This window comes from Oncorhynchus mykiss, chromosome 23, assembly GCF_057628025.1.
Source record: "Oncorhynchus mykiss isolate SJ-2025 chromosome 23, ASM5762802v1, whole genome shotgun sequence".
Taxonomy (NCBI): domain Eukaryota; kingdom Metazoa; phylum Chordata; class Actinopteri; order Salmoniformes; family Salmonidae; genus Oncorhynchus; species Oncorhynchus mykiss.
The window spans coordinates 31,288,558-31,303,437 of record NC_143044.1 but is presented as its reverse complement, the minus strand read 5'-3'; the positions used below and the strand labels follow the sequence as shown (position 1 = coordinate 31,303,437).

Here is a 14,880-nt window from a genome sequence, read left to right as displayed (position 1 = left end):
AGTTTAATGCGCTGACGGAATGGAAGCTGATACTGTAATAACATAAACATTTATTCTACACCGAAACAAGACCGAGACACTCAATGTGTGGTCTTGAGACCTAACTCAACACTAACAGTAACTCGTTTTCTACCGACAGTTGAGATATTGGAGTGGTATGATACTGTTGAGTTAGGTCCTACTCTGGCAGCACAGTGCTTGTATTAGACTAGAGCTCCCTCTAGTGCGTAAAGGGACAACTCCTAGTTCGAATACTTCTGGTTAGACTTCTGACACCTAACAGCAGAGCGGGAGAGGAGATAAGAGATGTGTGTTTAATCTCTCTAACAGGAAGAAGTCTTTATCATTCCCCATAAGGGTGGAACTGAGACACACACACACACTAATACAGGAAGCATGCCACTCCACAGCATAAACATGACCATCAGTGAGCAATCAACATAGATCTGAGGGAAGAGAATGTTCACTACTGAGAAGTGAAGGAGTTGTAAAATAAAACAAGAGGTTAATGAGGTCCTTGACTCACCCCACCCAACTTGACAAAGATAGAGAGGAAGCTGACAGAGAGAAGGAGGCTGACAGAGAAAGATAGATAGAGAAGGAGGCTGACAGAGAAAGATAGATAGAGAGGAGGCTGACAGAGAAAGATAGATAGAGAAGGAGGCTGACAGAGAAAAATAGATAGAGAAGGAGGCTGACAGAGAAAGATAGATAGAGAAGGAGGCTGACAGAGAAAGCAAACAGAGATAATAGTTATACAGTCTAGAGAAAGAGACAAACCGAGCACTGAGACATAGGGAGGGAGACACAGACAGAGAAAGAGAGATAGATAGACTGACAGACTGATAATTAGGTCTGTGTGTACCTGTAGAGGTCCAGTGTAGTCCCCCGGGGCTGGCTGCCAATCGCCTGCGCTTCCTGACACTGACCCCGCCCTGTGGGGTTATGTTGCACGGCGTAGAGGAGAGGATGGGGGCTAAGGGTGTGGCCAGGAATGGGATTTCCCGCCCCAGTGCAGGGGTCAGGAACATGGCCTCCCTATCTAGAGGTCTACGACAGGCACAGGAAGTAGAAGACACAAGACAGGAAGTTAAAACATGTAGACCTCTGGATTGACCAAGTACAACTCGTCTTTTTCTGGATTGACCAATTAAAACGGGTCTATTTCTGTATTTAAAAATGTATTTTAGATATTTTTTCCATCAATTTTGTTTTGGAGTGGAAAGGTTCCAAAAGCATGCTAGTGGTGGTCTAGCTTGTCTGGACTGGCTGTACAATAAGCAGTTTGGACAAACCAGTAGGAATGTCAACACTATTAACCATAAAGGTATTTCAGTATATTGGTATGAATGAACAGTGTGTGCACTCCAAATGGCCCCCGTTTCCGTATATAGTGATCTTCTTTTGACCAGGGCCCAGAGGGCTCTATTAAAAGTAGTGCACTGTGTAGGAATTTAGGGTGCCATTTCAGTGACTTAGAAAACACTGCTTTTGAATTATACGAGCAGTTGACAAGCAATTACTATAGACTTAAATCCTGGTACATGATCATATAAAATAAATTGCAGACATTTCAGAACAAACTAGTCAGGATTATTCTTAAACTTCCAGCACTTACACATCTTGACTATTCCCACTTTTAAAGCCTTAGATGGCTCAAAATGGAGAAGAGGGTCGCTCAGATTAAATGGTGTCTGGTACATCAGATTGTCCACATTATGGTCCCCAGGCACCTATGTAACTACTTTAACTTGGTACGGGGTAACCACAACTATTCCACTAGAAGGAGTGAAACTGACGCTGTTCCTTTTCGATTTAAAAGTGCTATGGGGAAAGAAACATTTTTATACTCAGCTGCCATTCTTTGGAATAATTTTCAGAAGATTTGAAACGTATAACCTCCATAGGTAGTTTCAAGTTTTCACTGAAAAAAAATGGCTAAATAGTAGCATGTCTCAAAAGTAAGTCGTATTGGTACGTGGCTGAGAAGGAAATGCCTGGGATAGCATATGGTCTGCCTTATGGTGCCTGTTGTATAGCATACTGTGATTGTCTTGTATATATTAGGGATTGATTGTTCTATATAATAAGGAAATGTGAGAAAGAGGAGATGTACCACTCCATAGTTGTTTATTAGGAAAGGGAATTGTACTAAATTATCTCATGTTATGAAACAAACAACTGTGTCTGTCATTCTCTGTTGTCACTACAATTGCTGCCTAACCTTGTTGCATTCCCCCTTTCCCCTCCAAAAGGACCACAACGGAAATAAGCTTTTAAGCTTTATTGCATTATCCTTGATGATATTCTTAAATTGTATGTGGCGGCGTCACCGGCTGGAGCGCCGTTATGTATGTATTTTAAAAAAATGCCTAATAAATTAAATCAATCATGGGAGAACTCACAATGAACCAGTCAAGCATGACCACATTTTAATCATCCCTTTCAATAACTTCTCCTCTGAGGTGTCAATGACCTTGGTTGCGTCCCAAATCTCACTCTATTCCCTACACGGTGCACTACTTAGGGCTCTAGTCAAAAGTAGTGCACTATAGGGAATAGGGTGCCATTGGGGACTCAAACCTAATAAAATAAAAAATTAAATCCCAATGAAGAATGATTATAACATTAGTTAGGGGAAGATGTGACACATTTAATTTTCTGGTTTTCTTTTCAGAGCTCGAGTGACACTAATAGTGCCTAATTTGCATCATGGCAGTTTGACACACACATGCATGCACTCACTTTCTCTCTCACACACACACACAACTCAACTAGCAGAAGCTAAAATATTCATGATACATCTCCTGAATGGAAAATCCACAACGAGATACATATGTACAGTAGTCTATGAAACGTACAAAGCTAAATAATAAGTCAATGTGTTCTCTTCTCTTAACTATTCAGCCATCTATGACGATGCCAAAAGCTATTTTTTAAGTTCCGAAAATACAATATAAACATTGCACAAGACTTCAAATACCCAATATCCAGGTAAGTTGAATAGCCTTTCCCAAATCATTAGGAAGCTTACATAACATATTTGAGCATTAATCATTAGTCCTAGCCCGAAGCATTTTGATTATTCACAGCGGAGATCGTATAGCTTTGCTCTTTACATTGGAATTCTTTGACTGTACTGCCAATAATTATAGCTGGCACACGACGATGCACAATTCTGCAATCTGCAGTCATAACCTTCTGACCCTCTGATTATAAGCAGCGGATATTACATATCTATAACCTAGTTTTGAATATATTCCTCTATAGTACCTGACTTCAGTGACGTTGTAACTGCGGCTTCTCCATGATCCTCTATGGGTTCCTCTCTTTCTCCTCCGCACGAAAAACTCCACCAACTTCTCCCAACTCGACATAGCACTTTACCGCAGTAACTCAACATCGACCAATTCCCAAAACATGTTCACGTCTCTATAAATTTGTATCATTTTTTAATCGCTCAACTTTGGACGATTGCAATCGACTTCCATGGACATCAATGTCTGCCACTCACAGCAAGATACACATACTGTGAGAGTTTATGTTGGGGTGACCAGGGGGAGGGGGGCGCTGGGTAAGGCTTGGCGACCACTCATTCAAAACTACACTGGCAACATAATCACACATCATGGCACTGAGCTGGTCCCCAGTCAAAAGCAGTGGTGTTCAAAGACCAATAAGTATCAAATGACCTGTGTGTGTGTGTGTGTGTGTGTGTGTGTGTGTGTGTGTGTGTGTGTGTGTGTGTGTGTGTGTGTGTGTGGTAGCAGCCACTCAGCAGCTAAATCTGGTGAATCAAGAGTCAAGTGCTTCAAGTGTCTCAGTAGTAACTCATGGAGAAAGGCTGGTGGATTGAGCCTTTGTAATGACTGAAAGACTAAACCACACAAGACCACACTGTGGCTGTATGGGCTTTGAAACCTACACAGACATTTGATAACACTAGAGAAAACTCAACTCTTAAAGTGATGTGCTCTAAATGGGACATTGTAAAAGAGGCAGAAGCTTCAACAATCTTCTCAAATGCTACCACTTGACCCCAAAACATGTCCTGCAGACCTGGATTCAAATACTATTTTAAATAATTGCAAACACTTTAGCTGTGTTTAATTGAGCTTGCCTGTTGCAATGGAAACAATAGAAAAGTCCCAAAAGTGCAAACCTCATCCAGCTGGCAGGCCAAAGCAAACACTCAAAGTATTTGACATTTGTACCTAGGTCTGATGTACCTGTGTGGTGTGTCTGTCTCTCCAGTCTCGCTGCAGGTGGAGAGGTGTGCTGTAGAAGTGGAGCCTGAGGAGGAGGTAGAGCGGGTGGACTCTAGGGCCCTGGGGAGCAGCGTGGAGGGCATGCACAGCCATGTCTCCAGGTCAGAGAACTTAGAATAGCTCAGCATCTCCAAAACACTGAAAAGGGAGATAGGAACAGGAACAAAAACAAAAACATTTCACCCAAACTGAAAAGATATGACGAGAATTTGGTGCGAACGCTAATGTCTATATGGAGAGACCTGGGAGATAAAAGACAGGAGAATGGAAAAAGAAAAAGTGAGAGAGAGAGAGAGGGGAGAGAAAAGGGAAAGAAGAGAAAGAGAGAGAGAGCGGGAGAGACAAAGACAGAGAGAGCAAAAGAGAGGAGGGACAGGGTTTTGGAGCATACCTGTCCTCCCCCACCCCTGGTATGTCATCCTTCTCGTCTGCAGCCTGGAAGACACAGGAGGTCCTGGAGTCCCGGGACAGCAGCCCACACACCTTATCAGAGTCCAGAGACATCTTCAGCCATAGCTGGAGGGGGCGAAAAGAAGTGAGCCAAGAGACATTCAGTTCTATTGTCTAATTCAGCATTAAATGGATATCTGTCACTGTCTGGCTTCCCATTGAATGAACGAACACACACACAAGGCTTTTCAGAGGGAACAGACAAAGAGAAACGGGATCAATATATGACTGAGAAGTCATACCCCAAGTCATAATATGCAACTACTCAGCGTAGTCCTAATGAAGGTATAATGATTGAACAGTTTGGAAAGCAAACCATGAGCTTTAAACTTCCTTAGTGAATAGTGACTCTGTAACACGCACCAATCACCTAACACACACCTAAGACTTACCGCAGTGTTTAATCAAAAAGTCTCCGAGTTCTGTGTTTACACATCCACGACATGGCTCCAGTGTCTCTCTGGGCCATGGCCTCAGTGGACCTGCTCTGACTTGGGGCCAAGGCCAGGCCACTGGTACTTTTCAGCTGGCATTTACATAGCAATGACTAACTGAGAACATTGGTTAACATCTTCCATGGCTAATGCTTTCTCACAAAGCAATTGTCTTGATGATACAGAGGTTGTTGATTCTGCCCTTCACAAGTGTCACACTACTGATGGAAACACAGTTTCCAAAAAAAGAACACTAGAGCTTATAATAATAATAATAGTTAGTATTATTTGGTGAGTGCTTATATTTGTCGATATCACATATGTACAAGTGTGTATGCAACTCTTCCTGAGACACCTTTGGAGAGTGGGGTCACAGCCAGGGTCTGCCATTATCATCAATTAGGGTTAAGTGCCTTGCTCAAGGGCACATAGGCATATGTTTCACCTTGTCGGCTCAGGGATTCGACCTTTCCTTTCGGGCCCAGCGCTCTAACCGCTAGGCTACCTGCCGCCTAAGCTTACAATAGCATAATCACTGGCGACACACTGCTGCTGTGTTGGCAAAAGGCCAACAGTAGAATGATGTGACAGTAATAGTCCAAATCATTACCCACTTTCCTCCACGTGGCCAATGTTTAGGCTTGTGAGTCAGCCTGTACAGTATGGGCAACTCCCTGGTCAGCATGGAAAAAATGTCAAACTACATCACATAATTCGAAAAGGTTTTGCTATAGCTTTGTCTTGTATGCAGAAGAAAACGTGCTAGGCTACTGCTACAATAACACACACGGGATCCAGTGGACTGTGTCCCCTGTTAAGATGATATTCCTGCATGCCATAGAAAATATTTTCTCTCCTTCATTTCGACCATCTTTAATTAGCCTACTGTACTTTCCTCCATGGAACACGACATGGGCTGCTATTCAACGGGAAATTCACTTCAGCTTTACATTCTTGCAGGAAAGCTTGCTAGTTGTCCCATTAATTATACTTTAACAATGTTGCAGCGAAACTACAATGTTACAGCAAAACGTAGTAATTTCAAAAGCCCCCGGGCGATTTCAAAGCAAGCTGCGGATACATTAAAAACTTTCTACTAAGCCTCATGGAGCCTAAAGTTACCATCTTTGTTTCTTTCCCCTTGAAATCTCAGTTCAGAACAAAACAGATACTCTCCCGAAGCATTCATTCGTCGTTTAGTCCCTGTTACGTGTCTGTCTCTTTTTCTGCCTTTGTCTTGAGTTTGCTGCTGCCTGGCAATACAATAGCCTACATCCCTAAAATGCAATAGCCTAGCCTAAAAAAACAGGCAGAGGTTAGGCCGGATGTAGGCTAGTTCATATTTTCAAAAATACTTAAGATTTTTAGGAAAACTTACCACGCAAATCCCCAGTTCGACATCATGGGGAGGTCGGACATCAGAGCGCTCGGTAGTCATCAGTTAATTAACCTATCGTCCCGGAGTGAGGATGGGCTGCAGCATCGGATAGCCGGACACCAATCTATAGCCGAGGGAAATGGTCCACATACAATCAGATAGTTACCACAAGTCCACGTCCTGCAGTAAACAGACTATATTTGGCAACCCCTTGGCTCGTACTTTATGTCAGAAAAAGATTGAGTCAGTTACTATGCGGAGACCTTCATCATCAGTTCAAAGCAGCCGTCTGAAGGAAAAGATAACTTGGACAGGAAATATTTATGTCGTTAGGCTGTCCGCCCAAAATTGCGAGGACTGCAATTAGGCTCCATCGACGGAGCAATCTGGATAAACAACAGCCCATCTCATCACACATCAACGTGACCACCACATACATGAACGAGCTACATGAAAATACACTTTGAAAAGGAGTTTGATGACTGTTGGTCCTAGGCTACTTGGAACATGGAATAGTTGTATGGAAATGATGATTAAAAAAAAAGTGTTTGATGGTATTGTTAACTACAACACCACAATAATCAGCCTCTTCTTCATTCAAAACTACCACCATCATTATCAGCATCAGTTACCTCACTCACATAAATCAGTGGAAGGCTTAATCTAGCTGGATGATTTGGCAGATGTTGTAATTTCAACATGTTGTAATTTCAACATGGGCCTTAAGAGATTTGTTTTACACATTAAAAACAGTGTTTGCAATATACTCTACAAAAACAATCAATCTGCCTACATCGAATACATAGGTTGCCTGATATTTCTCTGATGTACGTGAGACACATAACAGTGGTGTGTGTGTTGTGAATGTTGGGATTATAAAAAATACATTAATCATTCAATAAGATTCATTTCAGGGATTTGATTTCACGGAGTCCCCAAATTCTACCCTATTCCCAGGAAAAATAAAGGCCTTTATAGTGCACTACTTTTGGCGAGGGCCCATATGGCTCTGGTCAAAATGTAGTTCACTATGTAGGTAATAGGGTGCCAAAGCTTTTAGACTCACTTAAGGATGAACACATTAGGGAAATAATATTACACTCTATACTATACTTATACACGGATGTTTTATATAATATCATACAGTTTATTTTTTTGGCTCCATATTTTACAAAATCTATCAGCTTTTCTTCTTTGTAATTATATTCTAAGCTATGTTTTATAGTCACTGTACGTATTATAGTCACTGTCCTTGATCTTGTTATCACACCACAGGAGGTTGGTGGCTCCTTAATTGGGGAGAACGGGCTCGGGGTAATGTCTGGAGTGGAATCAGTGGAATGGTATCAAACACATGGTTTCCAGGTGTTTGATGCCATTCCATATGCTCCATTCCAGCCATTATTATGAGCCTCCCCTCAGCAGCCTCCACTTTATCACACGTTAGTCATTGGCCTCCCTAGTGGCACAGCGGTCTAAGGCACTGCATTGCAGTGCTAGAGGCAACACTACAGACCCTGGTTCGTTCCCGAAGTCCAATAAGGTCGGTGCAAAATTGGCCCAGCATCGTCCGGGTTAAGGGAGGGTTTGGCCAGGGGGGGTAGGCCATCATTGTAAATAAGAATTTGTTCTTAACTGACTTAACTGCCTAGTTAAATAAATAAAAATGTAACTGCACATTTTAAAAATGGCAAACTATCTTGTATACTCTTCATCCATATTTTTATGTAGTAGATAGCTAAGTGTGGTTGGGCCACAGTCAGCACATTACCATGATACACATCCCACCCCTAGGGGGCAGTGGCTGCCGGGGCCAGGCAAGGAAGCTCTGGTATGCATAAATCTGTGGTATTCACAGATGGGAGAGATTACCGCGCTAATCATCTGAACGAGTGTGATTTACCGGCCCGCAGGACTTTTGATTTTTGATTTTGAAGGCCTTGGAGTTTTTCATATTATTTGTTGTTTGTCACCAACTGAACGACAATATTATAATTATCACAACTTTTTACTGTATACCTCAGAGCTCATTTATAAAGCATTTCACTGTAGCTTATCCAAAGCTACAGTAGAGAGAGCTGTGTGTGTATACTGTACCCCAACATACTGTTAGTTGTATTCTCAGATATAAGCAATGCTGTACTGTAGGCACTGTACTCAAATTACCCCCCCCCCCCCCCCCCCCTCCTCCTTAATACAGGAATACAACTCACTTCTTGAATTGAAAGTTAATTGACCCTAACCCTGAATATATGATATGTATGTGTCCAGGAAACATCTGTTGAATGCTCCCATTCTTACACAGGTCCCACCGTGTTTAACGTCAGCCAAGTGAGTGGGAAGGGGAGAGGAAGAGGTTAAGAGAGACATAGAGAGGTGGGTATGGAGAGAGAGAGGGGAGGTGGAAAAGGATAAGATAAGAGATAAGAGAAAAGAGATACATTCCTGTAGGTGTAAATTAACGATTGAAATAAAGACAGAGAGAGTCAAGGTCCAAGGCAGAGGATGAAAAAGAGGGAGCCATAAAACAAGGGAGAGACTAAATGAGGAAAAAGAGGGAAAGTTACAAGAGCAGCTCTGGTTTCACTGGTTAGCAGTGTCTTCAGAACTCTGAAGTGAAGACAGCAGAGGAAATGTCCCTATAATTCCCAGTTTCCATGGGGATTCCACCACAGCAACCAGGGATTACCTCATTTCCTGCCTCTGTAATGTAAATATACCATAGCCTGCAGCCTCGGAGAACAGACAGGAAGGAGTTCAGGGTCAAAGGTTACTGTGCCAAAGAGAAGCCAGTGTAGGGTAGACTCCTCGCCAGGGTGTATCCCCAAATGGCACCCTATTCCCTATAGTGCACTACTGTTGACCAATGCCCTTTAGACCCAGGTCAAACGTTGTGCACTATATAGGGAAAATGTTACGGGGAGCTGAACAGCAAACCCAAGAGCAGACTCAGACAAGGAGACTGCGATGAGGTAACCAAGGTATTTATTGAAACACGGGGGGAAGATTGAGTGCAGGCCAGGGGAAGCTCGGGCGGGTTGCTGGAAACCAGGTGCGGAGGCTGAGGCTGGAGTGAGAGGTGTGGGGACAGGGTAAGCAGGTCCGGAGGGGAATCCAAGGGAGCGAAGAGTGGGGAATCCAGGACAGACTAGCAGGACTGACAAGAAATCGGACTGGAGACAGGGACCAGAGTCAGAGCGGGAAGAACTGTAGCAGAGAGGAAAACAGCATCAAGCAAGGGAAAACAGGCACAACAGGCTAGCAACATGGACTGACTGGGCAGAGATTACGATCTTTTATTTTTAAAATTTTATTTCACCTTTATTTAACCAGGTAGGCTAGTTGAGAACAAGTTCTCATTTACAACTGCAACCTGGCCAAGATAAAGCAAAGCATTGCGACACAAACAACAACGCAGAGTTACACATGGAATAAACAAACATACAGTCAATAACACAATAGAATAGAAAAAGTAGAAAAAGATAGAAATAGAAAAAGTCTATATACAGTGTGTGCAAATGAGGTAAGATAAGGGAGGGAAGGCAATCAATAGGCCATAGTGGCAAAATACTTACAATTTAGCAATTAAACACTAGAGTGATAGATGTGCAGAAGATGCGTGTGCAAGTAGAGATACTTAGGTGCAAAGGTGCAAAAAAATAAAAATAACAGTATGAGGTAGTTGCATGGGCTATGTACAAGTGCAATGATCTGTGAGCTGCTCTGACAGCTGGTGCTTAAAGTTAGTGAGGGAGAGATGAGTCTCCAGCTTCAGTGATTTTTGCAATTCGTTACAGTCATTGGCAGCAGAGAACTAGAAGGAAAGGCAGCCAAAGGAGGAATTGGCTTTGGGGGTGACCAGTGAAATATACCTGCTGGAGCGCGTGCTACGGGTGGGTGCTGCTATGGTGACCAGTGAGCTGAGATAAGGCAGGGCTTTACCTAGCATATTCAAAACTCTGATTCAAAACTCAAAAGGACTGACAGTATCTCCTGTTTCACTATGCTCGCCACTGGGTCTGCGTCACACCAAAGGGTGGGCGTCACAAACACCAGGAATATTCAACTTCAATTGCTCCACCTCCACACTCAACGCTACCCCAGAAATCACTCCTTTCAATGGTGCCCTGTTCCTAAGAGCAAGCAAGAAACAGATCGTGACCCACATGCATGGAAAAACAAAGTCCACTTCAGCATACCTTCACCAATTTAACAGTACCCAATGTCCTTTCCAACCAACCTGATACCACATATGGATCAGCCAAAAGGTAAGGATCCACTTTCTCCAAAAATCTCACTCACACTGGGCCAGAATCATCTTCATCATAATCCTCAGGATGAGACTGGGATCTTCACCACATCTGTCACCTCAGGTAATTCCCCCTCAAACTCATCAACTTCACTATCTACCCTATCGTTCCACGCTTTGGGAGACAAGATCTGTGATTAATGCCTTTTTTATGCTTTACGGCCTCCATCTTCTTCTCTTCCTGCATTCATTCTTTCTTATTACAAGAGCCAGAATGGGACCGATAATGCTTTTTCGGAGTCATGGCCCTAAGCAACAATGTACTTTCCTCCGTTTCTTTTCTGAGATCCACATGAAATCATCTTTGGAAAAGCTCTCCATATCCTCTTCTGTGACTAGTCTGCAGTCCTTCTCTTCTTCTTCTTCTTCTTCTTCTTCTTTTTCCCAAACGTAAACCAATAAATCTGTAATTAATTTTGCCGAGGAGGTCTTAGTCACTCAATTTTACATCTAGCAAAGATGTTTGGTTGAAAGAATGTGAAAAAATGTGCATGAAAACTGGTTGTCTCTCGATGAATGAAAACAATCACTTAATTGAAGAATCCCATCCATAATCTTCCCACTCCTCCTAGAAATAGTACTGTTGACCAATCCCTGATGAATGGGCGTAGACTTCGGCTGCCAACTTTTCTTACATTTTTAGATTTTAGCCATTTAGCATGTAAGTGCATACATTTTCGCAAGAAAAAAAATGTGTGCGGAAGAACAGCCCAAAAAAAACCTGCCGAACAAAAAAACAAACAAAACTGCCCCGAAATTTCATCATTATATGCACAAACTGTTTCGACTGGGAAGCATGCAACAGGCTTAAGGGATATGGTTAAACTTCCACCTAGCCATTCAAAAGGCAAGGTGGAGCTACTACCAAATATGGTTGAAATGAAGATGTTTTAAGCTTACCGTAGGCTTCCCAGTCAAAACAGTTCCCACGTATATTATGATGACATTTTCTGATGTTTTTGTTTGTTTTAATCTCCGGCAGGTTTTTTTCTGTCTGTTCGTGCACACAAAAAAATGGGGACTGATAGATGAAATGCAGACAGTCTGAGCACTGATGGTGTAACTCAGGCAGTTGTTGTTGCCATCCTGTACCTGTCCCATAGGTGTGATGATCGGATGTACCGATCCTGTGCAGGGGTTGTTACACGTGGTCTGCCACTGCGAGGACAATCAGCTGTCTGCCCTGTCTCCCTGTAGCGCTGTATTAGGTGTCTCACAGTACGGACATTGCAATTTATTGCCCTGGCCACATCTGCAGTCCTCATGCCTCCTTGCAGCATGCCTAAGGCACGTTCACGCAGATGAGCAGGGACCCCGGGCATCTTTCTTTTGGTGTTTTTCAGAGTCAGTAGAAAGGCCTCTTTAGTGTCCTAAGTTTTCATAACTGTGACCTTAATTGCCTACCGTCTATCTGCAAGCTGTTAGTGTCTTAACGACCATTCTACTGTTCTATAGTTGTTTATGGTTCATTGAACAGGCATGGGAAACGGTGTTTAAACCCTTTACAATGAAGGTCTGTGAAGTTATTTGGATTTTTACGAAATCCTGAAAAGGGACATTCCTTTTTATGTTGTCACTGAAAAATACTGTTGGCTGCAACTGTGTTAAAACTGGTTTAAACAGAGTACTGTAGATGTATATTTTGCAGTTGTGAAATTATTTTGATGTAATATGAAAGTAGAGGGCTCGCAATCTAACGGCAGAACAGCTAAATGTGTCGTTAGATGCTTTTTTCCCCTCCCACATCACTGTATACACACACAGAAGACCTCCGCTAAACATAAGATCACATGGTTTATCTGTCTCTCTGTGACCAAGATAACTTCAGAACAAAGTTGACTACAATTACAAAGTTGCCAATGTCTTTGCAATTAATACAAACAACCAACGTATAAAAATATGGTTCAAATAAAAATTGAGATGACTGCATTAAAATATAAATGCAGTAGGCTATAGGCCTATTTCAATCATATTGAAATGCATTTCATGTTCAATAAATTAACTGTAATTTGTCTCAGTATATTAAATGATTTGTAGCCTAATGTGCGCAATGTTGTGCAAAATCTGTGATTTAGTGCATTTTCATTGGGTAACGCCTTGATCATACCGATAGCGTCATTGCAAAATAGTATGCAGCATCATCTGGATGTGTGCAACAAAAGTTCACCATTCACCTTCTGCCAAGCCGTCTACACATACAGTTTGACTCATAGGTTCGATGAATAATTTCTACCAGCATGTCACCTGTGCAACTAGAGAAAAAAAGATCACCTTTACTCCACACACAAAGACACATACAAAGCTCTTCCTCACACTCCATTTGGCAAATCTGACTATAACTCTATCCTCTTGATTCCTGCTTACATTCAAAAACTCAAACATGAAATACCAGTGATGCCTCAATACTACGAAGTGGTCTGATGAAGCGGATGCTAAACTACAGGACAGTTTCGCTAGCACAGACTGGAATATGTTCCAGAATTTATCCGTTGACATTGAGGAGTTTACCACATCAGTTACCATCTTCATTAATAAGTGCCTTGACAACGTCATCCCCACAGTGACAGTACATGCATATCCCAACCAGAAGCTATGGATTACAAGCTAAATCTGCACTGAGCTAAAGGCTAGAGCTGCCGCTTTCAAGGAGCAGGACACTGGCAGCATCATGCTGTGGGGACGTTTTTCAGCGGCAGGGACTGGGAGACTGGTCAGGATCAAGTTAAATATGAACGGAGCAAAGTACAGAGAGATCCTTGATGAAGACCTGCTCCAGAGCACTCAGGACCTCAGACTGGGGCGAAGGTTCACCTTCCAACAGGACAAGGTGGGAGTGGCTTAGGGACAAGTCTCTGAATGTCCTTGAGTGGCCCAGCCAGAGATCGGACTTGAACCTGATGGAACATCTCTGGAGAGACCTTAAAATAGCTGTGCAGCGACGCTCCCCATCCAACCTTACAGAGCTTGAGAAGATCTGCAGAGAAGAATGGGAGAAACTCCCCAAATACAGGTGTGCCAAGCTTGTAGTGTCCTACCCAAGAAGACTTGAGGCTGTAATCGCTGCCAAAGGTGCTTCAACAAAGTACTGAGTAAAGGGTCTGAAAACTTACAATAGCAGTCAAAAGTTTGGACACACCTACTCATTCAAGGATTTTCTTTATTTTTACTATTTTCTACATTGTAAAATAACAGTGAAGACATCAAAATTATGAAATAACACATATGGAATCATGTAGTAACCAAAAAAAGTGTTAAACAAGCAAAGCACCACCATACCAAAACACCTCCTACATGCTTCACGGTGGGAACCACACATGCGGAGATCATCCGTTCAACCACTCTTCATCTCAAAAGACAAGGCATTTGGAACCAGAAATCTCAAATTTGGACTCATCAGACCAAAGGCCAGATTTCCACCAGTCTAATGTCCATTGCTTGTGTTTCTTGGCCCAAGCAAGTCTCTTATTATTATTGGTGTCCTTTAGTAGTGGTTTCTTTGCAACAATTCCACATGAAGGCCTGATTCACACAGTTTCCTCTGAACAGTTGATGTTGAGATGTGTCTGTTACATGAACTCTGTGATGCATTTATTTGGGCTGCAATCTGAGGTGCAGTTAACTCTAATGAACATATCCTCTGCAGCAGAGGTAACTCTGGGTCTTCCTTTCCTGTGGTGGTCCTCACGAGAGCCAGTTTCATCATAATGCTTGATGGTTTTTGCGACTGCACTTAAAGAAACTTTCAAAGGTCTTTGTTCCGCATTGACCGACCTTCGTGTCTTAAAGTAATGATGGACTGTCATTTCTCTTTGCTTATTTGAGCTGTTCTTGCCATTAAATGGACTTGGTCTTTTACCAAATAGGGCTATCTTCTGTATACCACCCCTACCATGTCACAACACAACTGATTGGCTGAAATGTATTAAGAAGGAAAGAAATGCCACAAATGAACTTTTAACAAGGCACACCTGTTAATTGAAATGCATTCCAGGTGACTAACTCGTGAAGCTGGTGAGAGAATGCCAAGATTGTGCAAAGCTG

At 42.5% G+C, this 14,880-nt stretch overlaps 1 protein-coding gene across 1 annotated transcript in view; it reads right to left on the bottom strand.

Moving 5' to 3' along the window:
• ankfn1a (ankyrin repeat and fibronectin type III domain containing 1a) overlaps nucleotides 1-6,889 on the bottom strand; it is a 236,193-nt gene extending 229,304 nt beyond the window's left edge. Inside the window, exons 1-4 of the mRNA XM_021581040.3 lie at nucleotides 6,531-6,889; nucleotides 4,660-4,784; nucleotides 4,230-4,406; nucleotides 866-1,050 (exon numbers count right to left, since the gene is read on the bottom strand). Of these exons, the coding sequence (XP_021436715.3) occupies nucleotides 866-1,050; nucleotides 4,230-4,406; nucleotides 4,660-4,784; nucleotides 6,531-6,590 (547 nt within the window). The 5' untranslated portion in view covers nucleotides 6,591-6,889. The remainder of the gene's footprint in view (nucleotides 1-865; nucleotides 1,051-4,229; nucleotides 4,407-4,659; nucleotides 4,785-6,530) is intronic.
• Nucleotides 6,890-14,880: the final 7,991 nt, after the last annotated feature.